The 27,586-nt window shown below is 32.7% G+C and overlaps 4 protein-coding genes across 10 annotated transcripts; 2 read left to right on the forward strand and 2 right to left on the reverse strand.

Moving 5' to 3' along the window:
- The first annotated feature begins 2,815 nt into the window (after positions 1-2,815).
- On the forward strand, positions 2,816-3,642 carry LOC111020003 (uncharacterized). Its single transcript, XM_022296543.2, has one exon. It carries the CDS (start codon positions 3,044-3,046, stop codon positions 3,479-3,481), a length of 438 nt encoding a protein of 145 aa, XP_022152235.1. The 5' UTR covers positions 2,816-3,043; the 3' UTR covers positions 3,482-3,642.
- Positions 3,643-4,264: 622 nt separating this feature from the next.
- On the reverse strand, positions 4,265-12,938 carry LOC111016629 (uncharacterized). 7 transcript variants are annotated; one of them, XM_022292083.2, is made up of 14 exons: positions 12,314-12,938; positions 11,640-11,720; positions 11,304-11,490; positions 10,746-10,815; positions 9,670-9,866; positions 9,193-9,268; positions 9,017-9,100; positions 8,860-8,939; positions 8,371-8,497; positions 7,236-7,295; positions 7,097-7,147; positions 6,851-7,009; positions 4,900-5,032; positions 4,265-4,819 (listed from the first exon to the last, which is right to left on the reverse strand). In XM_022292083.2, the coding sequence occupies exons 3-14, from the start codon at positions 11,459-11,461 to the stop codon at positions 4,641-4,643; spliced, it is 1,374 nt and encodes a 457-aa protein (XP_022147775.1). In that variant the 5' UTR covers positions 11,462-11,490; positions 11,640-11,720; positions 12,314-12,938; the 3' UTR covers positions 4,265-4,640. The 7 variants fall into 7 exon arrangements, with proteins under 7 accessions (XP_022147775.1, XP_022147792.1, XP_022147783.1 ...); XM_022292100.2 differs by having other exon boundaries at positions 11,304-11,506; XM_022292091.2 differs by lacking the exon at positions 12,314-12,938 and adding an exon at positions 12,097-12,307.
- A 1,965-nt stretch (positions 12,939-14,903) lies between these two features.
- LOC111018659 (non-specific lipid transfer protein GPI-anchored 14) lies at positions 14,904-16,667 on the reverse strand. Its single transcript, XM_022294853.2, has 3 exons — positions 16,272-16,667; positions 15,279-15,407; positions 14,904-15,187 (listed from the first exon to the last, which is right to left on the reverse strand). Exons 1-3 carry the CDS (start codon positions 16,609-16,611, stop codon positions 15,057-15,059), a joined length of 600 nt encoding a protein of 199 aa, XP_022150545.1. The 5' UTR covers positions 16,612-16,667; the 3' UTR covers positions 14,904-15,056.
- Positions 16,668-26,133: 9,466 nt separating this feature from the next.
- On the forward strand, positions 26,134-26,872 carry LOC111019747 (oxidoreductase/transition metal ion-binding protein). Its single transcript, XM_022296198.2, has one exon. The coding sequence runs from the start codon at positions 26,274-26,276 to the stop codon at positions 26,643-26,645; it is 372 nt and encodes a 123-aa protein (XP_022151890.1). The 5' UTR covers positions 26,134-26,273; the 3' UTR covers positions 26,646-26,872.
- The last annotated feature ends 714 nt before the right edge of the window (positions 26,873-27,586 follow it).

A 27,586-nucleotide genomic window follows, 5' to 3' on the forward strand; every position in this document is an offset into this window, starting at 1 on the left:
CTACTCGCCCACTTAAAAATTAATTTATGAAACATATTTTTAATAATTAAACGTAGTAGGATCAAATTATTATTTCGTGAAATTAGTCGAGATGCATACAAATTGGTTCGGACACTTGAAAAACTACGGATTAGTGGTTACTTTATGACAGTCTCTACCGATAATTTTTCGATAAGAGAAACGAGGAGAGAAAGAACACGTGTCGAAAGGAGAGAGAGAGAGTAGAGGTTGAGATTTCCGAGGTTAGAAATGGAGCAGCAGAAACAGAGCTCAGCTCCCCAGAATGATGCCCATCCGCCATTACAGACAAACCAAACGCATCTCCATGACTTAACATAATATAATATTAATATACCAACGTTGGCTAGTAGAGAACACCAAAATCCAATTGGTCAAAAAATTCTGACACTTTAATGTAATTTTTGACAAATATCTATTTTAATACAACAAATTCTTGGCCGGAGATATTTGAATTATTCTTCCTTTGAAAAAACATTTCATGTTTAAATGTTTGGTATGATCATTATGGTTAGGATTTTTCTTAATATGGTAAAAAAAAATTACTAATTAGTTAAATATAATTATTTCAAAACTATTTTTAAAATATTGGACCTTTTTATTTGTACGAGGTAAGATCATTTCTTTATAGGACTGAAACGTATCTTTTTCTACTTCGTAGGAATAAAAAACACAATATTTTAAAAAACAGTTTCAAAATAATTCTTTTTTACAATAATTTAAGTTTTAATAAAAAAAATCTAACTAATTTATCTTTTAATTGGATATATAATGTTTGAAACATGTTATTCAATGAGAAATTCGGGTAATATAAAATGACTACCTAGGACCCTCTTGAAAAAATAAAATTAAAAAATAAACTATTATGTAGAGTTTAAGGACTAAAACATAATAGTATAATGATTTGACACGTAATGTAATTAATTATCAAAATTAGTGGACCTAAATAGAATTTCAACACACTACATAACCTAGATAATAGTATAATTTGAGAATTGGGGAGTCTTTGCTTGTTTAAATCGTGAAGATCAATCAATTTCCTTTAGTTTGTATAACTTGTATTTTTGTCATACAATTTAATTTACCATTTATAAAAAGTTAGCCGGCAAAGTAAGATGTAAGATTATGTAGTCTATTACGTTAGCACCTTTGTAGCTTAAAATAAATTATTTTTAAAAAAATCGAAGTTAAATAACTCTCCGTTGAATTTTTTTTTTTAAATATTTAGACTCTTACTGGTCCGCAATCTTTTAACTAACCACCATTAAATTTTTGTAAATGTAATATATATATATATATATACATACAAAAAATTAAAAAAGAGTCCCTTTTTTTCTGTTCAACCCCTAGATAAGTATTGATGGATAAGCTTCCAAGTATTGTTACTCCTCAACCTATAACTTTAATAAAATTATTTTTAAAAAAAATTACTTGTTGATTTGTAAATATTAGAATTATTATATGGACAAAACTTCGCTCCTCCTGAAGATTGAAGATTCAGGAAGAAACTCCTCTTGAATGCATGCCTAATCCAGTAACATAATTTTTTTATTTTGTATAATTTTTATGTGATCCACTTATGTATATGCTAGACCACATAGGAATTTAGGGAGAACTTCTTTTAGCAGGGAAGTTTTTCCCTTATTATATGTACTTGAAGTTGCTGTTAACAATTTAATATATTTCAAAGACAAAATAATTTATCGTGTACTAAAAAGACTAAACGGAACCGAAAAAAAAAAGTGTCTTTAAGATGTTTGAATGTTGAATATTTAGATGTTGAAGATTTTGGATATTAGAGTTCTAGAGCATTAAAAATCTCTATATTCCTACAAATCAAACGAATGAATCTGGTAATGAATATTTAAGATTATTGTAAAATAAAGACTAAAGAGCACCACAATTTACTCGTGGATTGGATTTATATAAAATGAGATGGTGAAATAAAGTTGAAATCTAGTATAGCTACGTAAATTCCATGTCGTCATACGCTTCTAGCATACAATTCAAATATAGACTGTACAAATCAACCCCAATTAGAGCCGATTGGAATGTTTTGTCAATCACGGAACCAAAAAGAGGAGGAAGTTGATCCATGCATACATCTTACATCTTCAAGAGACCGCATAAAATGTGACATGTGTTGGTCATGTCAAAATTTTGAATGCTTGGTCTTTTCCTTTTCCACACTATTTTGTTCTCATTCTTGTACAATTTTTAAGATTTCTATATACTTTTGATTCGTTTGAGATGAGTTTTTATCTCACATATAGGTAGAAATTACAAAGAGATCGTTTTAGGAAAAAATATGACGCACCACGTGGCGAGATATGACCGAGCTCCTTAGCTCATTCATAGCCGACCTCAATCATTGTCGACCTATGACCCGACATCTAACCGCCTTGTCGTAACGGCCATAACGGACGTATCCTTTCACTCCATCTATAAAAGGATCTTCATTCCTCTTACTCATGTATGCAATTCTACTCCCATAATGACCTATTTGAGCTTGCGCCTATACTAACTTGAGCGTTAGAATGTTTACTTTCTTTTTGCAGGTCCTATTTTGCATGAACTCACACCTCGACAACTCGGCCAGTTGCCACGTGGCCGACCTTGACAGCTCGGCAAAATTTTGCATCCCTGAAAGAAACCCAATTTGAGCACTCACCCTGATGAACGAAGCAAGAACAACATCATTGTGATTCATTTAGATGCAAAGATGTTTGGTAATACTTTAAAACACACCAACCCCACAAGCCTTTTTCCATTAGGCAGCTGACTTGTGACCATTTTTTATCTAAGCTGTGAAGAAAAAACAATCTCTCATAAAATAGACTTTGCACCTTTTTGAAATGCCTTCAAAACTACCACCTTCATTGTTTACTAAGCAATCTTCACAATCATTCTCTCTCTCTCTCTCTCTCTCTCCCTTTCTCCAAAAAAAAAAAATCCTTCTTCAAATTATATATATTTATAAAGAAGGGTGTGTCACTCATTGCCATGGCCTTTCCTTTGTGAGGCAATGGGGAGTGAGAGCATATCTCATCAACGCCATTATGATATCTCTATGTCAAAGAGAACAAGAAAGCCAGCCAAAATCCGAGACGAGCTTCAAAATCTTTCCTTGAACAAAGATGATCTTCTTCCTTCTCACCAAGTCGAGAGCCCTCCAACGAAAGGGTTCGAGAACAATGACCATAAAAGCTTGAAACAGCTCATCACAGGCGAAGGAAAAGCGGAAACAAAGTCGGGAGCGGATGAGGGTGGCCGAGGAAGGAGCTCTCTTGGCCAACACTTCAATGAAGATAAGAATAATCTTCAAATGGTGAGATCAAAGCAACAGCCAGATGGGCTACAACGAGTGAAGCTGAAAAAAGTGGTTGGAAAATTTCTGAGGAATTTGATAAAAGGTGGCGATCAACACCACCTGAAGAAGCCAAGAAAAAAATCCCTCCTTTGATTCACAACAGAGAGTAAATATTCATCGAAACTTCTCTACAATTTGGTGAAAATGGAGTTTTTTTTTTTTTAATTTCACTACGCCATTGAAGAAGAGGATTAAGTTTCTTGGAAATTGTATATGAAACTATATATATATGTTTATCTATGTTGTTGTGTGAATGCTTTTTTATTGTTGTAAACTCATAAACATGAACCAACATGAACATGAGCTTAACCTAATGATAATTGGTCCCCTCTCCCGCTCGTCGTATTAAAAAGAAAAAAAACACTGATAAACATGGGATTTTTATGAGTACGTGGGGAAGAGGTAAATCAAGATAAAATATTGATCTGGCTTGTAGGGAATCTGTTTTAATTTTATTATTATTATGGAAATTCTAGATAATCACTGCAAGATACTTGATTTATCTCTCATTTTTTAGAACAAGATATGTTCTACATTTGGTGCATTTTTTACCCTAAATAATTGTTTTTTTGGTTTTATCAGAGTACAAAATAAAAAAAAATAATAATAACAATAACATAAGGATACTTTATCATCTTAATTCTTAAAATGATTGAAATAACTGCATATATATGATTTTAATGCTATAGTAATCACTGGCAGTTGTTTTTTTTTTTTCATTAATGTAACACCTTACAATTACAGGTGAAAATGAAAAAACCAATTGACCTTTGACAGTCAAATTATTCTTCAAGACAACACCTAATAACCATAAATAGGACATGAAAAATCATATAAAATCAACCAACAAACAAGCAGGCAGGATGAATCAGTCAATAACCAGAATCAAAGGCTAATCTTCATATGCATTGAGGCCAAGCAGAGACATAAACAATGAGATACAAACACTAGGATTACACTGAGTTGAACTAATACATTCATAGTAAAACAACTATACTAAACTCGACGATCAAATCTTTGAATAAATGATAATTTGATACCTGTGCTATGTGAGTATAACAATCACCTTGACCATGAGAGGAATGAGGTTGAATTGATTAGTTTTGTTGACTCGATCTTCCGTCGTGTAAGTAATTCCTGTTCAGCTAATTTTTTTCTGTAGAACTTCTTCAGAGGTACAATTGATGTTGACAATATGGGATTGGAATTGGTCTATTTACAGATCTTCTGGTTGATGACTTAATTTACATGATCATTCCAGTAGTGATTCTGTTAAATGTTTGGCATAAGGGGCATGGAGGTCCATGCTGATTGTAACTGCTACTCCAAGGAATGCACATACTGCAGGCACAAGCCCTAAACCATATCTTGTAACCGAGACATAGGTGGCGCCGAGATAATTGTTCTCCGAGGAGTGTAATGCAGTGGTGCCTACATAAGGGATGGGATATTACGTCGCGTGGAGCTGGAAGTGTAAGTTGGAATTCGAAGTTTGTGAAAGAATAACTCACTTTGAAATGACTCGAGAAAGAATAGAGCAAGCCCACATGAGATTTTGTCCAGGAAGCTTAATGAACCGCAAACAAATGCACAACCATTGAGATCCCTTCCAACTAGAACACTTTGCATACTCACTCCAGTCACCTGTCAAGTAAAAATGAAAATATAATCATCATATTTAAAAGGTTGTGAAACACTATGAGTGCATGATCTAATAAACATTTACATTGTTCCCACCTAAAAGAGTAAATTGAGGAATCATTTACTTATTTTTTTGATTGGGGGTGGATTGCAATTTGAGCCATTTTGGCCACATCAACATTTACTTGTTCCCACCTAAAAGAGTAGATTTTAACAATTGATCTTGATTAGGAGCCAAACTGATGATTACAAAGTGCTTAATCGGTTTGATGACTCGCACCTATTCTCCAAAATTTCAAACTCTTCCAAATTATTTACCCAATATTCACTCTCTCTATGACTAAAATATCTATAATAAAAGTCCTGCATTACTCTGTCTCCAAAACATACCTTGCCTCAAGGTGTGGGTGAAGGCAGTGACATTTAAGGACCATCGCCTTTTCAAATCAACTGCTAACTACATACAACATTGCTCTATTAGACTTCCACTCATTACAGAAAATTCTCAATGCTACCTTCACTCACGACCTCAAACTGTAAAATCAAACTGTTTTAAATCTTCCATTAACTTAATGAAAAATCTTATAAATCCTTTGGGCCCCTACAGTTGACAGTCAAACAAGTAGGCACTGAAGTTAGTCCTCCTAGGAAACCTATTCTGAACATCATCTGAAGGGCACAGAGGAATCACAGCAGATCCCAAAACTATGGTTTTTCTTGCAAGAAGCGGTAGTTTAGGCAAATCGTAACGTAACATTCAAAACAGGTATTCAAGGATTTGAAATCTCTCTCTAGCATAGCCCTAACATGACTCCTTATTCATTACCAAACCCATAACCGCTCTACCTCCATGGACTCGCCTGCCTTTCCTCTCCCTGCCCCATTCATGTGCTTGGGCTTTCTTTTCCCGATTATACCTATAATGTGAGACCCCGCCTCAGGCAAACTCTCACCACGGCCTCTTAGACTCAGAACCGTGACCCTCACTCAATTTGTCAAACTTTCTCAACCACACTCAAGAAATCCCTTGCTTACCTCTCAGAAGTTTCCCCAATCCATATCAGACCTTGTTTGGGTCGCACTAAAATGTGCAAAATGGGCAACAATGTCTCTGGTTTCTCCCTTTCCCAGCCCTATCTGGTTTATTGAAGCTCCACTTTAATATGATCTGACTCATGAGCATAAACTTCAATATGAATGACCTAACTGTCACCTGATCCGATCCAACTTGCACCCCCCAATTTCGCTAAAAAATGCCTTTCATTCTATTTGTGTTTTCTTTAATCTAATTCATGCAATCCATTTATCTCCTATGGTATTTCATAAACTTCCCAGCAACCCTTTCCTGGATCCATTACAAAAGAATTAATTTTTTATACCCATTTGATAGGAACATATTGATCATAATATTAAAATATACAAAATGGAAAAGTAATTTTGAGACACTCTTGACTCCCCTCTAAATTTTAAACTATTTGGAAGATTTACCCAAAATTTTCCCTGCTTCCTAACACCCTCGTGACAGTTATACTCTGTTATTCTAACATAAACTATATAAAACATTCGACCATTAGAAATGCTGTAGAAAGAACTCACGTACATCTTTTTCTTTATCCGTAATGGGAGGAAAATATAACTACCCCACTTTTGACTAATTAGAATTTTAATATATGTGCATGAACAAGTGCTTTTATCATCCACTTTGGCTTCTTAACAAAATAAATTGTTGCTTGTAAGAAAAATCCTCTTCGTATGTAGAGGGCCAAAGAGATTACTGCAATAAATGGTGCATGGATATAGGGCATCCAAACTTAGACATACCGTCATTAAAGCATTTGCTACGCCAATAAATGAGGACATGACGTACATAAAAGCACTCATGCTTGTAGGTAAAATGAGTATCACCGCACCACAAACCATCCAAAGAACGCCCCCAGCAGAATAATAAATCTTCAGGCGTTGGCCAGTCCAAACAATCTCCTATAATATGAACTTAAGAAAAGTCAACAAAGGACAGGAACCGGAACTAAAGTTCAATAAAATATAAACATGATATCTGAACGGGACCTGGAGAATCACAGATACGATGAAGCTGAAGACATAGATTATTGCAGGAACCTAACCAATCAACAAAAGAAAGTGCGTCATAATTTTGCATCGAAAGCAATTTAAAGAAATTTGATGCAGGTAAAAGGTTGTGATGTACCAAAGCTGTAGCTGACTTCGCCAAATGCAGATCGTTGATAACATAATATGCCAGAAATGCCTGATAAAATTTTCCAAAAAAAAATAGTAGTTAAAAGCTGACGTGCAAACTTCCATTCAACACCCCTCGCCCCCCCCCCGAGGAAGAGAGAGAGAGAGAGAGAGAAGAGAGAGAGGAAACTAAAAACTGCCTAGCAAATAACTTCTCTCCTATATGAAGTGCACTTCTTCGAGGATAATATCCTGAAATAAAGCTTCGCTTCCATTCTGAACTATTTATTAAAGAAATTAGACTTTTCTCCATGGAAGCTTAGGACATATCCAGTTCCTGATCCAAAAACAAGTCTTCTTGCAAAGAATACAACAGAAAACATTGTATTCTACTATTCTTTAATATCTGGAAAATGTGGTCAGTTGCAGTTGAAGAAAATAAATTTTAGATTCAGAAATTACAATGATGGATTTAGTTGTCAAATTTGTAAACAATGGACAATAAAAAATAAATGTGAGTCTTTCAGAAACCTCATGTTCGTCACAGTGAACATTAAATTGACGAGGAAAAAATCACCAGAACTAGGGGAAGCTCCGCTTTCTTCACAGAACATATCTATTGCAACAAACTAGATCTTCTCAAAACAGCCATCAAACTAGGGATTTCAAGAAACAGTTGCTTAATATGTCCAACATGATTCAGTCAACATAGGGTTATCGGTTTCGTTCAAGTGAAAATAGTATAAACCATTTATTTGAGGGCCAAGTTGTATTTTCCATTAGTTTAACCTGGTCTGCCAACAGCGTTTAAATTGTAATATGTATTAATTTCTAGTTTCCCTCCATCCCAAGATTTAAGCAAAGTTAAGGTACAAGTATATGTATATAACCTTAAACCTGTCAAATATTGGAAGAACACAATAATCGAGTTGGAAGAGAAGAAAAAAATGTGGTTAACTAGGAGGGTTCTAATTGAAGATTGAATTGTTTAAATTTGTTCTAAAATTTTCATTCACCAAATTTGCATTCTAGACAAAGATTCAACATAATTAAAGTGCTATAAATTTACTCGTAGAGACAGGCCTAAATTGTTTTTTTCATGGGAAAATATAAGCACTGCCAAGGAACAAAGATACTCTCCTGACCTGTGAAACATTGATTATCAGTCTGGTAAGCACATAAGCAAGAGCAACTTGATAATACAAAACTTTCTTGAACCAATATGACCATGAAATCCTAGCATGCCGATTTCCCAGTACAGCAACTTTCAAACTACATAGTACACCAAACATCAATAAGTTCTTTAGCCAATTAAAAGTACTTTGAATGCATAAAAATAAAGCTGGATAGTCTTGGCAGACATAAAAGTGACTTATCCAACCAAATGTTCGCCTAAAGTTAAATTACTATATCAACGTCTACTCATAGTTAAATTACCACGAGGTCTGCCTCTTTCTTGTTCCTGGAAAACAAAGTTACATAATTCATCCCATTGTAGGGGGGAAAAAGTAGATTGAAAAATATGGGTCTATGGAAATAAATGCAGGTTCCTCATCACATATAGCAATATTAGCTAGACATAAGCACAAAAAGATTCGGGAGAAGAATAAACAAGACCGAGCTCTTTAGCATACCTTGGCTCTTTGGTCCCTACTAGAAATATGGCCACAAAGCAGCAGCCAATGAAAATTGAAATATATGCAATCATTCGGTACTGCACGAGTGAAAGAGCGTCAATAACATGCTTGATGGAAGTTCACAAAAAAGAGCAGCCTTCTAAAGTAATAATACCTGATGTTCAATATCTGCATGTGTTTTTGCCTTAGAGATACTAAACACTAATAAAGCCACTGCATACAGGCTAAGATTTGCAACCTACAGCAGAAGAATTCAGTCCAACGTCTAAGATAAACTTGTACAAAGAAGTGAAAAATATACATCAAAACAATAAGGACCAAGGGTCTTACCATGGCAAAAGCGTTACGGCAGCTAGCCAACGCCACTCTACTAGTTGAATTCAATGTAATGCAATTTACCATAGACCTGCGCACGACCAATGCCAGGAGCTGAGACCCTCCTTTCTTTTTTTTATTTTTTTTATTTTCTGGATAGAAAGGAACCAAGACCTTTTGAAGTAAAAGAATGTGATAGAAAATAGATACTAGATATATTGAAATGAGCAGCTGCTTCTAATGATAACTAGAATTCTTCACATAGACTTCAAAAGACCTACCCAAAAAAAAACATTTTCCAAGAAACCTGTGAAAATAAATTGTTTTAAAATTGTGTCTCCTATACAAGAACAGTTGTCCCCAGTTTTCTCAAGCCATAGTATGTAGTAAACTCCAGAAGGAAAGGATGGCCAGATAATTAGTGTTCCCCACCACCCTTTGGGTAAAAATATTTCTACTCAAAAAAATCCAATGAAGAAGAGCTGGCCATACATATGTGAAACCTGAGTGGCAGCCCAACCAACATTAAAGATAGCCGCAAAAATGCTGTAGCCTACAGTTTGCAATGTTGATGAACTTCTAGAATACAATATACACGGTACGCAACCACCAAAAACAGAAGAAAATGAAACTGCCACCAACACAGATCCTGCACCATGCCATATTTTGAAATGTCCAAACCTGTCTATCTATCATTAAACAAGGAAACTAAAATTATTTGATTGATAAAGCTGTCATAAGAGGACAGAACAACTGTCTTCAGTTACATAATAATAGATGCCTGATCCAAAGTAGAAATAAACCACAAACAGTAGGAAAATCATGATCATCTCACTAAGCACTCACAAACTTCATTTAACAACTAGAGTTAATCCGAACTTAAAGGCTTGAAAAATATGTACATCTTTCTCTATCATGGAAACCACTGGAAACAAATGAGGTGTGCATGGACTTGGTGGTATGGTTTAGTATTAAGTGGGGCAAACTATATTTTCTATGTCTCAAGATAAAAAGAGGGCGTATAGGGATATTAAGAGGGTGAAAAATAATAATTTCTTTCAATACATTTGAATAAAGAATATGAAATATAAGGGCCTAGAAGTCAAATAAATGATACCGAGTTAGGGGAAAAACCAATAAAAAAACAAATTATATGCGAAGACAACAAGTAATAATCGTTCAGATTTTTTTTTTTTTTTTATAACGGGAAGTCGGATCTGTGCTCCCTTATACCCAGGGGCACCTGCTCCCGCCCCAAGGCCCGGATCTAAGGTATGTCTCAAGGGTTTTTGGTATTAAGCTCACCTAAAGGCAAATTTGAACTATATTGTATCTGAAACAATTGGAAAGGCAGATTCCTGATCCCCTCAAATGGTAAATAAAATTGTAGCTGTAAATTCGAAATCCTCAAAGTTCCAACAAATAAAGCACATTTAGAAAAGGAAAACAAAACATGCCAACAAAGAGAAGTGGAAACCCACAAAAGAAATGGACTATAACTGTCTAGAAGTTTCAAATAATGCAGTTACCAATTATAAACATATAACATATTACGAGCTACGACATACCAGTTCCCCAGCAAAAATTGTTGTTAATCCATCAGCTACTTGACCCGAAAGCATAACTGTAGCAGCATTCCTAAAAATTTTATAATATGATAGATTTAAAATAAGACAAGAGAGGTCATCAATGGAATAAAAGTTGAAGCTACATTCCAAAACCCAGATTATACAAAAACAGAATTAAAAGGGGGAAAGAAGAATCTCGAGGACATCATATGTATTATGTAGCAAATTTTATCATCCAATTCTAAAGTGAGTATAATTCAATCCAAAACTTAGTTGCAGATTATGGGAAGATATTGGTCATTAAAGTTGGTCAGTATGAACATGCAAGGCTGATGGGGGCCGACGCCAAAATTGAACCAACATCACAGAATTTCATCCATTTCACTACAAATTTCAATATATGTATATAGATGAAACACCCCCCACGCCAAAATATAGAAGCTAAGGAGGAAGATGGAAGACATACTATAATTGAAAATTATAGAAGCTAGAACAAAAGCAGTTTTCTGTAGTATTCAATTTAAATCAGGTTGCTGAGTTATTAATGGAGATGAATACCTTGGAGATAATCCAATATCTGTCAAGAAAAGTAGTAGATAAGTAAACCAGCAGGCAGCAGTGATGTCATTGAGCATGTGCCCCATGCCAAAATAGAATATAGACCATCTTCCAACGGGTTGAGCATATGACGCATAACTTTCATCATGACTACTCATGATTTAATGACGGTAGCAAACTCGGTATCCTGAAAGAGACGCCTTCTAAAGATTTGTGAACAAAGTTGTTCATCCTACTTCTTTAATTTTGATCACCAAATTAACTCCTTAAAAACTGTACTTGTTTATTTAACTTTAAATTTCAGTGGAATTTATGAAATCAACAACGATATCAAACCTGCTAGAGTCCGCAGAAGCTGTCTCAGATTTGTTCTCTTTTCTTTTATTTTCTGTTCCTTTTCCCTATTTCACCTTCAGCCTAAGATATGCGATTTCGAAACAAATAAGTAATAAACTAAAGCTTGAGTTACTAAACAGAGCGCAATTATGACAAGGGTTTCGATTGAAGACCAAGAAAATGTTAAAAGAGAATATGAAAAGAAGAGATCAACAGTGTTCTATTTCCAGCACAATGAATTTCCTTGCGATAGGGATTTCAGCAGATGATTTTTCAAATCGTTGTCCTATCAAGATGATCGTAGAATAGTAAATCAATTTTCCCTCCTCAAAGTTCAACCCGAAAGGGGAAAACAAATAAAGAGAGATATACAGGGGAGTTCCCGCAAATGAACTCAAATTTAAAATTACTTGCCAACAAGCAACGTTAGAGCATAAAGCTGCAGTACTTGTATTACCCGCCAATGAACTGAATGACCAGAAAGAAACAGACAGCGAAACCCACTCACGATGAGCCTATTCCAAAACTTCACTATAAGTAAATATGTTTCCGACCCACCAAGCGCCATAAAGAAGTTTATGGAAACAAAAATGGAAATCACTAGCACACACAGGAGCCAGAACAGGAAGCTTTTTTCAAAATGGACAAAAATCAAGTCATAGATAGAAGCATACGGAAGAAGCAAGGTATCAAACTCCCCTGGAAGATAGCCCCCACTTCCCAGAACAGCGACTAGATGAAGCCTCCCCTTTATGCATGGTAGCCAAAAAAGGAAAGCAGCACAAAAATCCTCGGTCAAGACTGGGTTTGGATTTCTAAATAAGTAGACATAAAGAATCTATTGGTAAAACAGAGACAGCCTTGAATCTATCATCATTCCGTATGTTCTCTTTCTTCGTCTGCCCTATTTTTTAGTCTCCTACATTCATTGGAATGCGTGTGCCGCCACAGAGTGCCCATAAGCCGCATAATCTGATCTTCGGGGGCGTGGTCTTCGAAACCAAACCATTGAAAGACGAGATTATCCAATGAACAACGATGGCTGCGTAATTACACTTCCTCCGCCGCCGCCCGGCGAGACATGTGGAAGAAATTTGATGATGTGGTGTTAACCAGAGACTGACAGATGTTCAATTCCATTTCGAAAGCTACGTTTATTGTGTTTGAAACTCTTGCTTTTAGGGCTTTGATTTGGAATCCGAACTGCGGCCGATCGTGGGACCATGGCAACGATCTTCCGTTCCTCCCACTCGCTTTCATGGTGAGGAATCATTTTCAAGGTCTGCAAATTGGGATCAATCTGATCGATTCTCTAGAACATGCAATGGCGGGACCTTTGGGACTTGGAGTTGGAAGAGCGCGCCTCTAGAATGACGACAAATTTTTCCATATACCGACTTTTGAGTTTTGAAATAATTTATTTTAATTTAGGGACGAAAACTCTTGCTCTTGGGATTTATTTTTCATTAATGTTGTTTGTTTTCATAATATTTATTAAAATATTATATTTTTTCAATTAATTTAGAAAAGAACATTGTGCAATCTCCTCTCTCAGGTGGTTAAGACATTTATCTCTAACCAAACCGTCACGAGTTCAAATCTTCATCCCACATGTTCTATTAAAAAATACATTCAAAAATTAAATCTTTATTTTAGAAGGTGTATTTATGATCTATAAACTAGTAGTAGTAACTACTACCAGTAAATATTTAATTTAATTAAAATATTATTAATTTATTATTGTTGAATTTTGTATAATTAGTGTTTTACAATCTTATATGATTTATAATACATTATATTTTAATTTAATAAGAAATAAAATAAGTTTATAACATAAAAGAGTAAATTTGTCAACAAAATTTTATATATTTTTTAATGTATTTCTGTTTCTGCATTTTAAAATTCTAAATTTAAAAATTTAAAAACTCTAAAAACAATTAGATATTAAGATTATGTCGACCAAAAAGTTGACAAATACCTTAGATATTTATTCAAGAAAAATTTACAAATATGTTCTAAAAACAAGAAAGGGACAAATATGTTCCAAAAAGGGAAAACAACAAATATGTTACAGAATTTTAGATGTTTCCACAAAATTGTATAATTATAATCTTCTTATAATTAAAATTTTATGTTTAAGATTATCATATTTTTCAAAATATTCAATTCTATTTCATATTTTATTTAAAACTAATTATAAATTTACATAAAATATCTTTTCTAAAAAAAAATTATTCAAGTGGACATTCAAACTTTCAATATTGATGGAAGATATATATTTGGTTTAACCACTCAAACTACTCATGTTGACTAATTACTTACCTAATTTACCCTTATTTGATGTAAAAATTTTGTATATAGCTAAATTTAGCATATCTCATGTTCAAGCACCAATACCTTCTCTAAGTCTTATGCATCATAAATTTGAATATTCCCACATTTCAAATGTAACCTATCTTAATTTCTTTTTTCCTTTATTTTTTCTTTTCTTGCTGTTATTGATTTGATCGTCACTCTCGTTTTTTTTTTCTTCTTTTTTTTTTAATATCTGTGTGTGGGAATCAGCTTGTGCGTATCTCAACTAATCACGAGTCAACCGCATGACCCTACTACATTTGGTTGACAAGGTAACTCGTAGGATATTAAATCCTAAATAGGTCTTTAAAAAAGAAAATTCCTAGATAGGTGACCACCATGGTCACTCCCGTTACTAGAAAAAAGAAATGTACAATTATTGCTTGTCTTTTCAAAACCAAAGGTGGAAGTAAAAAAGAATGATGGCAGCACAATTGCCCTCACCTAAATTATTTTATATTCAAGATCAGATTAGAAGGGCAGCAGTGTGTTTGTCGATTTCATCCTAACGAAAGTATGGTTCAACTTATTAATGTTGGAAAAATATACATTGTATATATAAATTGTGTAATATTGACAAACAGATTACAACGTAACTTGCTACAAACAATACTGCCAAAGCACTGTAGAACAGCAATCTCGAACTACTCGGATCTGACATAACTCTTAGATACTTGCTTTCAACACAAATAAAAACAACAACTCAAAATAATATAGAATTATTGTGAGAGAATGAAGAACTCAAATGAGAAATAGTTGATTTTAGATGAGGAAAAACACAACTAATTGTCCATAACCCCTCACACAGAAGTAAACACATATGTAACATTTTTACATATTGAAATAACTTAAAAGCTTAACCTGTAAAGTTACACATGTAACTTTAACCAAATAAATAAACAAAACCACTATAGTAATAAATAGTTAAACTTTCACATTCTTTCTCACCTTGAAAACCAACCATAAATATCTTGTTAAAAAACGAACAGAATATGTCATATTCTCACGAGTTACGACAACATAGCATCAAATAGAAAAAGATGAATAAACTCAACATATTGTCTACACATAGAGTGAATCCAAGAAAAAACAGAGTAAAAGAGCTCCAAAAACCAAGTTCTCCAATGGCAGCCATTTGTTTCCTCTGTAGCAAGCTTCACCCTTGTCTGGTCCAATTCTGCTTCCCCCTCCAACTGCAATGTATTGAAGGAGAATTAAGCCATTAATGAGCATCATTTTCTTTTCCAAACTCCAAAAGTTAAGAAATTTCAAAAGCCAATTTACCAGTAGAATTAGTGGTAGAAGAAGGGCTAATTGGAGCAGCTGCTGAAGCAGCAGCAGAGGAGCTGTTGCTCTTGCCCAATTGATAGAAAACTTGAGCCTCTGGGGAATTTGGTGGCAAGTTTAAAAGAGCTGCATCAATCCCATTTTTTTACATATCCCATTAGAATTTAAAGAAAAAAAATAACAAAAACAAACAAACATACCAAATTAAATAAAAATTGCGGTGTAAGGTGTATTCCTCTGGTTCCAATCATGAAATAGATGAAATAAATTTAAAAAAAAAGGGTTCGTTCAGTAACGAAATCTTATTGGAACCGTCCATATTTAGTTTCTCCTTTATAATCATATCACATATCGAATTTGATGATAAGATAATTTACGTACATCTATCAATTCAAAGAGTACGAGAGACAACTCAAAATAGAATCTAACTTAAGATCTTGCAGAGTCTAGTACTGCATTTTGGTTTGAATACAAAAAAAATTATATGAAGTATTAAGATTTTGGAGCTTTCCTTTCTAATCTGTCCCTAAAATTTTAAAATCTCTAAGACTTCCTTTTATCATTTTTCAATAAAAAATTTATGGCTCTACCACCAGCATGTCATCAGTGTGTGGTTTAGTTTAATTTATGAACAAATTATTAAAGTTCATCTATTTAATTGATAAAAAGAGTTCTAATCAAACTCTAAGTAACTAAACACATTTAATTAGATTAAATGTAATTAAAAGAACATTAATTTGAAGTGGTACAAAGTAGTGCAAAGCGTGCACAAATAATGAATATTTATAATATTCGCTTTTTGTCCCAACAAAATAGTGGGCGGAAATTTCAATATTAGTTCAGTAAATAAAACATCTATTATCATCTTCAAAATTAATGATTCAATTATCCGTTTGTAACGGTCGAAGTCAAAAGAAAATAATTAAAAATTTTAAAAAATAGCTTAGTTTAAATGACCAATTTAATAGAGTTCGATTCGGTTCAATTTACCGGGACAATTGGAGACATTGGCCGAGGCATGGCAAGAATCAGGCAAGCCCAAGGCGAGCGTGACATTAATCTGAAGCCCCAAATCAGGGTCATTTCGGTCTTTAACTATAACGCACAAGCACTTCTTGTTGCTCTTCAGAACTTCCTTCAGCCCATTGCAACAGTCGGGTGTGGGAGATTTTGCGTCACCGCTCACGTACGGCAGACACGTGGCCATCCCCGCCAATTGCTGCGTGCACTCCTCCTTGTCTTTCTCTGCATCTGCTGTCACCAACCTCACCGCCGGTGACGTTAGCAGGAGGGTTAACAGAAGCAATTTGAAAGCAAAATGGAAGTCCATTTTGTTGTTGCCAATGGTGAAGTTGAAGAAGGCAAAGATGATGAGAAAAAAGTTGATGGGTTTCCACTTCCTTTTATGTTGCGGAAGAAGTGAGTGTGATAGAAGAGAATGATGGTGGAAAACTTTATTTATTATTATTTTTCTTAATATATATTTTTGTTAGGTCTAGAATAAGAAGATGTTCGTATCTTCATATTTTTATAATGATACAGTATTGTTTATTTTTTAAACACGATAAATTTGGCCGTAATTTCATTTAGAAAGTCTCATCCAAGTGCACGGTGACAATTTTCTACATCTTAATTAAAATTTCAAAACTAAAAAATTATGTCTAAAAATGTTATAACGTAAAATTTTGCTTCTCTTTTTGAAATTTTTTGGCTCCACGCCCTCAATCACACGCTGTTCTAACTTATATACAATAGTTTTTCTCCACTTTTAACTGCTGTCAATAAAACTTTTTCTTTTAAGAGGTAAATAGCATATTTCTATGTAATCATGTATCACAAAAAACTTCATTTGAGGTCGTATCGTGGGAGAGAATTTATCTACAAAACTGTATCTTCACCCTATAATTTACTCTGGTTTTTCTTCTTAAAAACATAATCTATCTTAATTTTAGAACTAGTTTAAAACCCAACCATTTTTTTCAAAAAATTACCTTTTATTAGCAAAAATAAAGCCCATGGTGGTGGTTGGATTTTGGACCACTAGAGCTTTTGGCCACATAAGTTATCATTACATTGACAATTATTTATGTGTGTTCATTCCATTCCACTAACATGAACACTAGCTTCCAAAAAGCTCTTCTTTTGATTCCAGAGAGAACTTTATTTTATATATATATATATATACACATACATATATATACATATATTAGGCTTATACCATATTTTAGTTCCTTTTTAATTTATATTCTTTCAAACATTATTTGAAAATCTCCCTTCTTTTTTATCAAATTTATATATGATTTTTAGTATAATTCTTAATTCTAACCTGTGTAACGAGTTTAAGTTTTAAAGCCATGTACATCAAGTTTATATAGCAATCAAAGTTTAAAAATTAATAGACGAGAAATATCATTTTGATCCCTTTTTCCTTTAAATATAACATTTGACGTATGGAGATGAGGGTTTCAGACGTTTAAAACAAACTATTTATATTTTAGCCGGTTGAACTACGTTTAAATTATAAATAAATGTAATATTTATGGTTTACTCTTGTGTGTGTGTGATGCTTGAGTACAATGACACATAGATTAATCAACAATTACATCAAAATGAGAAGAATAATAAAACTATCCAAATAAATATTTAAAAGGATATTCATAATTACTCTATTTTTCATATTCATTTATCAAAACTTCAAAATTAAATGTACTAATTGCTCTAAAATAGTTTTTTTTCTAAATGTGAGAAAATAAAAGGTATAGTCGTATTAGCACATTTCATAGATATAAGCAACATAATTATTATAAAAATGAGATTTGAAAATTTCTTAATGTCAATTTTGTGATTCGTTGAACATAGGTATATCCGTATATGATTCGGGCAAAAAATGTCAAATATGGCGACCGAATTATTATGATCTAATAATTAAAAAAATAATAATAATAGAAGCTATTTTCTAAAGGACACGTGTCATAAATTGAGGAATGGGAGGAAAGTGGGATGTCTTTCACCAAACCCACTAGAACATCGAGAAACAAAATCGCTTGCCGTGACGAAAGATTCCCATGTACGTAATAATGACGTATGAGAAACAAAATGTTTGTCTTTTTATGACGATTTTCATTTAATTTCTTTTTAATTTTTACAAAGGTAAATATATTAGACAAAACGTAGAAGATGAGATCAAGGCACGATACCCCAACAAACGCAATACAAGAAGTAAGAAAATAAAAATTAACATAAATTTCAATTTTTATTAGCAAAATGTTAACATAAATTTTACCTATAACAAAAGTTCTTTAATATTATAAATTCATTTTTACATTTCAAAAAATATATTGAATGTAGTGTGATGTTAAAATTATGATTAAAAATAAAATTAAGCGATTAAAGTAGTCACTTTTTAAAAGTAGATAAACCAAAACGAACATTTAGAATGTATATGGATTAAATGAACAAAAATTAAGAATAGAATAATCAAAATGAATATTTTGAAAGTACATCGATTAAAACAAACCAAAAATTAAGTTGCGTTGACTAAATTGATTAATATTTTACTTTCTCTTTTTCTTTCTCATTTCATTAATTTCACAATTTTGATGATAGTGTGTATCTAGATGAAATAAGTAGATTACATGGTATTTAAACATTTTCGTTATAGATAGCAATCGCGTGAAAAAATAATATCAAAAGATCACATTTCAAATTGAATTTTGTAGCTCACTCATTTTTATGTTGTTGAATTTAACTAATTTCTTGTATTGCGTATCGTATATCAAATCATCACTCGTTAATTCATTTCTTAAAATAAAAAAATTGTATATGTACCTTATCATATTTAAGTATGTGACAGTAACAATGATTTATCACCATAAAAATCAAGATATTAGTGATTGTGATGGAATTTTATTTTTAAAATTTAAAAGACCACGTGAATATAACCATCAAAATTCGTAGGCTAAATTTATAATTTAATCATATTTTTATTTCAAGGTATGAAATTATTTTGGTTTAAATATTGTTTTGGTCTATTTATTTCGATTTTGGTTCATTTTGGTAATTGTATTTTCTATTTTTGTTTATGTAATCTCAAAATGTTTGTTTTAGTTCATTTACTTTTAAAAATAGTATCTATTTTGGTTCCTATTGAAAAATTTTAACACAAATTTTATATAAATTAGAAACCTTTTAATACAAATTTATAATTACATTTCAAAAGAATTTAGTAAGATAAAAATGAAAATAAAGATACCAAAATATTCACTTTTCATAAGTGTTGGAGGAGAGATTTTAGCGAATTAATAAATGTCACGTCACAATTTAAAAATTATATTTATGATCAATCATGAAGTTACACATGTCCTTAATTCATTTTAAATCCGCAAATCAAATTATGTCACGTGTTTCTCCTATGGTCGTCTAATGACATCAGCTAATTGGATGAAGTCATATAAGACCCACCAAAACTCTATAAATAGAGAGGTCACATTTCATTTGAGACATTCAGAGAGATTGAGAACCATCAGAACATTCGTAACCAACTGAAGCATCAGAACATTCATAACCAACTGAAGAACTTCAACAAGCTTTCACCCTTCAATGAGCCAAAGACTTCATCAAGCAACGAGCCAAAGACTTCATCAAACTGCGAACTTCATTAAGTTGCGAATTTCGCCAAACAAGTCGAAGATTTCATCAAACTACAAGTTGAAGAACTTCATGAAGCTATAAGCCTAAGAACTTCATCAACAAGTCTTACATCTTCAACAAGTTCAAAGTCAAAGACTTCAAAGATTATTCAATAAGTTATAAGCCGAATACCTCAAAGATCTTTCGACAAGTAAGAAGTTGAAAGCATTAACCTCATTGATTCAAGAACAAGCTTACATGCTCTTGAATTAAAGTTTACATCCGAGAGAAAGCATCAGATGATCATATATTATTACAAACATAAATATAAATTCAAATTCATTAAATTCGAGTTTCTTTTTCTGAAATTTCTCATCAAACAATGAATATAAGTATTAAAATGAACGTCGAAGTATATAAACTAAAACGAACAAAAGTTGAAAGTAGAAACACCAAAACGAATAGTTTGGAAGAGGGACCAAAATGAAAAAGTCGAAGTACAAAAACAAAATAATGTTATAACTTATTGTTTTCAAATTTAATCTTTAAAACGACAATGAGTATTAGCTTAAAAACAATATTATAAATTAACAGCTTGTTTGATTTAATATAGAAAAAGTAATTTGTAGAGTAGCTAAAATATTTATCATATTTTAATATAGCAATCCTTTTGAGTTTTAAAAATATGGCCATACTTACCGTGCCAGATTTTCATATATATATATATATTAATGGTGTACCAAATAAGTTATATGTTAGATATCCATAAATGAATTAAATTTACTTAATCCATCCGCTTAAGTTTTTGAGTTGAGTGGTAGTTTATCCATCCTTAACATTATATCAATGATAATTTATAAAAAAAAAAATTATACCTATATTAAATCAAGTATATAGTTATTATATTAGGTATATCATTGATATATCAACGTTATTATTGCATATACTATGATACCAGATTTAACTAGATTTACCGTAGGAATACCAATTATAACTAATTTACCTTTTGATACCACATGAGTTATCTTATAAGTGTATGTGGCTACGGTCTCTAAAAAGACAATGCATATAAAATAATTTTATAAAATGGGTAATTTTGATAATGAGATAAGAAGCTATTTGTCAGAATTATTATCCTAAGCCATCTTCCTATTTTGGGCCCAACTATAGTCGGCAAGGCCCATAATCTCACTAGGACACCAACAGCAAAGCCCAATGTGAGCCCAATTTCACATTTCCGCATCGTGCGGCTCATTGAACTATACTTTCTCGAAGGTGAAATTTCATTCCAGTTTTCAGAATTTCAATAAATATTAATATTTGCGAATAATTTATTCATTTTTATTCTAAATATTATTTTAGTCTCTTTCCACTTAACTTATTTTGTTACACTTTTATTTATAGTAATCATCGTACACCTTTGTAATAACTAATTTACTGTCTTTTTTGCAAAATAACTATGCACGAATCTTTTAATACAAATTTGTAACTTACCTTTCAAAAAAATTTAGTGGATAAAGTGTCAGGATGAACCTAAAATAACAAAAAAAAAAATTGAAAGTAATAAAAATAAACTAAATTCAAAATATAAGAATTTTTTATTGCGTTATCTGTCAAAATTTTTGAATAACAGTAATATTAATTAAACTGAAGACGAATGATTAATAAATCAATTATTTGCAGAATTATCGATTGATTCTGAATTGAGCAAAAATAAAAATAAATTTGTTTTATTTTTTGAAATAAATTATTCAGATTCCTTGCAGTATCACTTTCTGTTACCATTGTTGTTATCTGATATCACTGTATAAGAATTTTCTTTTTTAATATCATTTCTGTTGTGAACCATTTTTTTTTTTGGTGGGGTCTTTTATTTAATCTTTTTTTTTTTCTTATTGTTGCAGAGTTCTCAGATGCTTAGACATTAAGGTTCTTAGTTTATTATTATTATTTATTCTCTCTCTCTCTCTCTCTCTCTCTCTCTCTCTCTCTCTCTCTCTCTCTCTCTCTCTCTCTCTCTCTCTCTCTCTCTCTCTCTCTCTCTCTCTCTAAAGTTGGAAGTGAAGCAACTTTATAACTGAGTCATCAGTGTTGGGTGGGATCTTGTTTGTTGACACAAAGTCACAACACATGGTTCCATTTGGGAAGCCATTGTAATATAATTGTCATTTGCAGCACAATATAAAAGTGTGCAAAAAGTTGCACTACAAAATCAGAGAGATAAATTTAAAGGAGGGAAGAGAAAAGAGAAGAGAGAGAGAGATAAAATTAAATTTTAAGGGAAAATATGACAATTGCCATGGCTAGAACTAAAGCCTGCCATGTGATCCTCTCGTCTGTAAATATGTGTTGTGGAGTCACAATTGAGATAGATCAAGGATGAGACAGATTGAGCGATTGGAGTCACCTCTAAATTATCTTGCAAAAGCCTAATTCGACACCAATCTAAAAACATGTATACCACTGGCTTAAGATTCACTAACACCAGGTATTGAGCACAGAATGAATAGGACAACATCACTTTCTAAAGATCACTATAATAGGCGGAGTCTATTTCTCACAAAGGTACTCAATATAATTCTATGCAACCTAATTAAGTTTTACTTTATTACATACTGACTTAACTTTTGAAGTATTATACGTGTTGTTGAGTATCACGCAAGATTCTCGTTGTAAGTCATCGTCATCTCAACTGATTAGACATCCACCTCTAATCAGTGACCAACATGTCACCTCGTAGAATCTTGCATCAACAAACATCATTTACATGATGAGAGAAGTCAAAATTATTTATTATGACCCTCTTGATGTAGTTCAATGAATAAGACACCAATATATTTTGGTAGGTCACAAGTTCAATTCCCTATGCAGTATTAAAAAGCATGCATAATTTTAAAGTTTTTATGATTGAGCCACCTAAAATGAAGGTGCAACTTGTTAGTATATGTATTGACTATCAATTGTTTTAAGCCTTTCTTGACCATTCTCCCATGATCTCAGGATCCTTCTCATTCGGATGTGGTATCAGTTCATTCATGTACCCCTCCTCCTCTCACTTGCTTTCTTTACCGCATAAGGGCATAAACGAAGTCAACGGATTTCCTTTTAACTAGCGGCTGAGAGTAAGCAAGCTACCTTCATTCAACAGATTTGTGGTTGAGTCAATAATATGCTCTGGGTCGGGAATCTTTGCTCTTCTCTTTTGCATTTCTGCTGCCTGCTTTCTTTTTTGTGTCCGTCCGTATCGCAAAGCTGATTGGCGCTAGCTGTAATGGTTGAAAATAGGGGACCTTAGTCCGGCGTCACATTTACAAAGTATTTGAAATAATATGATAATCTTGGCCACGGTAGCAATTTACACAGTAGAAATTATGCCATAAAAATCTATAGTATACCTAAAAAATCATTCTTTTCAAAAGATATTGACTACATGCGTGGACATAAATCATTATGTACAATTTTACAAATAATTTCAAAATTATAATTTTCCTATTTTTACAATTTCTATTTTATTTTTTATTTTTATTTTCTGAAAGAGAGATGCCATTTAGAAGTGGGCTGCAGCTTGACTTTTAAAGCAAACAAAAGGCAATCTTTAATTTAGGCAGCGATAAAAAGCAAGTCTGCAGCTTGGGATCCCACTCTTTGGAGAAGCCTTTTTTTTTTTTACTTCTTTTTCTATAGCAACATTTAAATACAATATTTACACTTTGACCCTTAAAAAAAGGCAATATGTGGATAAAGTGATAGATTAAAGGGTTACAGAACTTGCATACTAAGAAAATTTTTTTCTTGTAAAATTACAAAAATATCGAGATTAAGATCGTTCAATGCATTAGAATATAATAGATGATAGGTGAAGATTTTATATTAGATCAATTCGTTTAATAATCAGTAAAAGAGTTTTGCTTAATGATCGAGGTATTTGTAATTTTTGTCCATATGTCTTCGAATTCCTACTCCATGTCTGTTATTAATTAGTTATACTTTCAAACTATATATGTAGATAGGTCAAAAATATAAATTTTTAATTTTTAAAAATTTATTTGGGATTTTAGAATGATGGCACATAAAGTAAAATATAAAAAATTAAGTTTGATTTTGGGTTAATGGATATTTGAGCTTATTTCATTTTATTACTTGAAGTTGCAAAATTATTATATCTCTTTTTTTCTTTCATTAACTAGAAGTCGACGGTCCTTTAGTCTTTATACCCATATTTTTGGTCTTTATGCACTTATATATGGAGAGTATATGCACTATCTCCATACCTGTACATACGCAAGGTGAACCCAAGACCTCAAGGATATTTCTTGAGGTCCCAAATCACCCAAAATATCCCTTGAGGACGCAAAAATTTTATATCTCAATCTTCAAACTTTTAAATTTTCTATTTTACTTTTAATAAATTGATAACGTTGGTTCGGAAATAAGTCTTAACATATTGATGTAGATATATATTATAAATAACAGTTGACTAAAGAGAATATTAGAGGACAAAATAATAATAAAAACTACAATAACAAAAATAGACATTTTAAAAGTTTCCTAAATCAAAATTTAATATACCTTAGAGGTAGGAAAAAAGGATTTAACCCCTGAAAAAAAAAATATATATATATATATATTTTTTGTTTAAAATAAATTTAAAAGAAATTATAAAAGCAGTACATTACCATAACTTTATGCAGTATATTTTAATTTATGATACTAAACTACAAAAGACACGAATCCAAATGATCTTATAAAATCATATAATCTTTTTGTAATTGTAATGTGGCCACCGTATTACAATATGCTTCGAGCTTTATAATTAAATATACAGAATTAAAAAATAAAAAGAAACCACAGATTACCCATTTTTCAACACCATCCACGTCACAAGAGTAACAGCAGTAAAACAACCAGCCTTCGCCTCCGGTGCCTGACAGACGGGTAATTTTAAAAATAATATTCTACACATTTAAAAACGAATTAATTAATTAAAGACATATGTCAGCGCTTTACTGGTCAGCTCCAACGACCAATCACGGAAGTAAAATATTTTTTTAAAAGTAAGTGAAAAGATGACGTGGCCACCTCTTTCCCACCTGCTATGTTTTTGGGCGGTCAATTTTGCCCTCACTTTTAATTTTTAATTACTTTTAAGGACACATGGTAACGGGATTGCCTCGGTCGCTGCATGGTCGGTCGTACGTGGCGGGATCTTATTGGGTTAAAGTTTCTGACTGGAATCTCAACCATACAATGCCATGCCATCACACCGTCCCTTGGAAGTATCCAAATCTAGTATATCTTTGTCTATGCATTATTGTAACTTTTTCTTTTTCTTCTTCTTAATTTTTTAATTTTAAATAATGAAGAAAACTTAGATCTTGATGTGATTCAACATGAGATTGAACTACTTTTGCTTTGAATTCTTATACTTAAAAAGTTCGATGAGTTATTTTAATGGTAACAGCGTACTTTAATTTGTTGGTTAAAATTTATATGATTCAAGAATGACAAATACGTGTGGAGCATAAATTACTCGATCCTCGATGTAGTATCGCTGATTTTGAATGCACCTCATAAATTTCGTAAGAAAAATGTTCTCCTGATCTTCAATAACCTAACCCTGTGACTAAGATTTTTGTTGAATTTGTGTCACATCTTGATTTTTTTTATATATACGTGCCTTGTATGCATGTTTATGTAGAGATGAATAAATAGATATTAATGTCTTGTAAATTTATTGGGGTAGTACCTATGTGGAGGATAATGAACATTTTCCATATTCCACAATGGTATATTGAATAATAAGCGCTCTCGTGACTTTATTTTTTTGTTTCACTCAAAAGACATCATATGAACAAATATTGTTTGACCTTCCTTCCCTTCATCGAAACAATGGAAAACTTTAGTCACATTCTAAAATCCTTTGGGCAACTCTTTCAGCACCCTCGAGAGCCTACTTTTTATATGAACCCATAACTCTTCTACCACAGAGCATATTGCCAATTTCAATAGAGGGATCAGATTCAATTTGAATATCGTATATATATGACTTAAATACTTAAAAAAAAAAAAAAGCCCAACAATGGTAAGATGCAAACAACTCAACTCAATTTTCTTTTGGAGGATAACCATTTTTTCTTTATGAGAGAGAGAGAGAGAGAGAGAGAGAGAGAGAGAGAGAGAGAGAGAGAGAGAGAGAGAGAGTTAAAAAAACCCACTATATATAAAGCCTTGTAGCCACACAAAATTTCCCCCCAACAAAAACACACCATATATAAATTTCTCAATTCCACCCTAAAAGAAAAAAACAAGAAAACCCACTTCGTGAATCCCCCTTTTGAGAAGAGCTCTCAAAATCCGGCGGCCATGGCAGTTCAGAATAATTCCGATGAGTCTCAGCCCAGTTTCCCCCTCCATCTGTGCTTCTTCTTCCTTATCCTCCTCATGTTCTTAACCTTCTCTTGGTACTCCAACTACGAGTCCGCCGTCGACGGCGTCTTCGATCAGCTCAAGCTCCTCCTCATCGCCTCCCCGCTCCTCCTCCTCCTCGCCGTCCACTGGCTCTCCAACGCAGACAACGGCCGCCTCCCGCCGCTCCTCCCGCTGCCGGAGAAAGACTCGCTCCACCGCGCCGGAGCCACCCCGTGGGGCGTTGGGTTTTTGCTCGTGCTTCTCCTTTTCATGATCTCTTATCAGTCTTACTTCCAAGAACGCTGGTTCCCTCTCTTGAGCCGGTGATCGGACTGCCGATCCGCCGCCGTGAAGCCCCGTTGGTGTTCGATATGTCGTCGTCGCTCTGTATGTTATTGGTTTTTTTTTTTTGTTGACGAGGAGTTTGGCCGACGTGTCGGATCTGGAGATGTAATATTTGTTTATGTTTAAATTATTAATGTAATTAGCTTTTTTTTTTTCCTTCTTATTTTAGATGGAATCCAATGCGTAGACCATAGCTTTATTTAAAGTAATTGTCTCCTTTTTTTTCTTAACCAATTTTTACTTTTGTTCTAGAGAGTTTGAATTCTCCAGTGATACTCGTTCAATTTGTAGAATGATTTAGGAGCTTAAAGTTTGGACGAAGTTTATGAATATTCGATCAGATAAATTAATAAGTGTATGTAACAAAAAAAAATGATATTAAGATAACCGATTCAATTATAATTCATAAAAATATTTCACTTCAAATACTCTCTATAATTAAAAATAACGATGTATGTTGGAGAAAGGGAAAATTGGAGTTGGGGCAATTATCGGGAATTCAAAAATCCTTTGCAAAAAAAGATAAAGATATACAGTAATTGCATTATATATCGTCAAAATGGGTGAATTCCTTCTAACCTCCAGAATTATTTCAATCATAATCTTAACATAACACTTCAATCCTTCAATAATTTGAAATGTAACTATAAATTTATTTGAATGAGTTTCTATTATGTATAAAATATGTGTTAAATTTTTATCAATATAGACTAATTTGATCGTTTTTTTAAAGTAGACAAAAGTTGAAAGTATGAAAACCGAAATAAACGTTTTGAAAGAACAATGACGAAAAAAACCAAAACTAAATGGACCAAAATAGTATCTAAACTTTTTATTTGTTCAATTCAACAGAGAATTGGAAAAATTTGAATTTCTTTGACTCTTAAAAGATGTAAGTAATCTTTCGACCTACCAAACATCAC

Source organism: Momordica charantia, assembly GCF_013281855.1.
Source record: "Momordica charantia cultivar OHB3-1 chromosome 9 unlocalized genomic scaffold, Mcharantia_2.0 BLBB01000009.1, whole genome shotgun sequence".
NCBI classification, from domain to species: domain Eukaryota; kingdom Viridiplantae; phylum Streptophyta; class Magnoliopsida; order Cucurbitales; family Cucurbitaceae; genus Momordica; species Momordica charantia.

Coding starts and splice junctions, on each gene's coding strand:
- LOC111020003 (XM_022296543.2), top strand. CDS start 3,044: ATGGGGAGTGAGAGCATATCTCATCAACGCCATTATGATATCTCTATG.
- LOC111018659 (XM_022294853.2), bottom strand. CDS start 16,611: ATGGACTTCCATTTTGCTTTCAAATTGCTTCTGTTAACCCTCCTGCTA. Junction 15,408..16,271: donor CAATGTCTCCAATTGTCCCG/GTAAATTGAACC, acceptor GGATTGATGCAG/CTCTTTTAAACTTGCCACCA. Junction 15,188..15,278: donor TTCTACCACTAATTCTACTG/GTAAATTGGCTT, acceptor AATACATTGCAG/TTGGAGGGGGAAGCAGAATT.
- LOC111016629 (XM_022292083.2), bottom strand. CDS start 11,461: ATGAGTAGTCATGATGAAAGTTATGCGTCATATGCTCAACCCGTTGGA. Junction 9,269..9,669: donor GCCACTCAGGTTTCACATAT/GTATGGCCAGCT, acceptor GGTCGTGCGCAG/GTCTATGGTAAATTGCATTA. Junction 8,940..9,016: donor ATGCAGATATTGAACATCAG/GTATTATTACTT, acceptor TCACTCGTGCAG/TACCGAATGATTGCATATAT.
- LOC111019747 (XM_022296198.2), top strand. CDS start 26,274: ATGGCAGTTCAGAATAATTCCGATGAGTCTCAGCCCAGTTTCCCCCTC.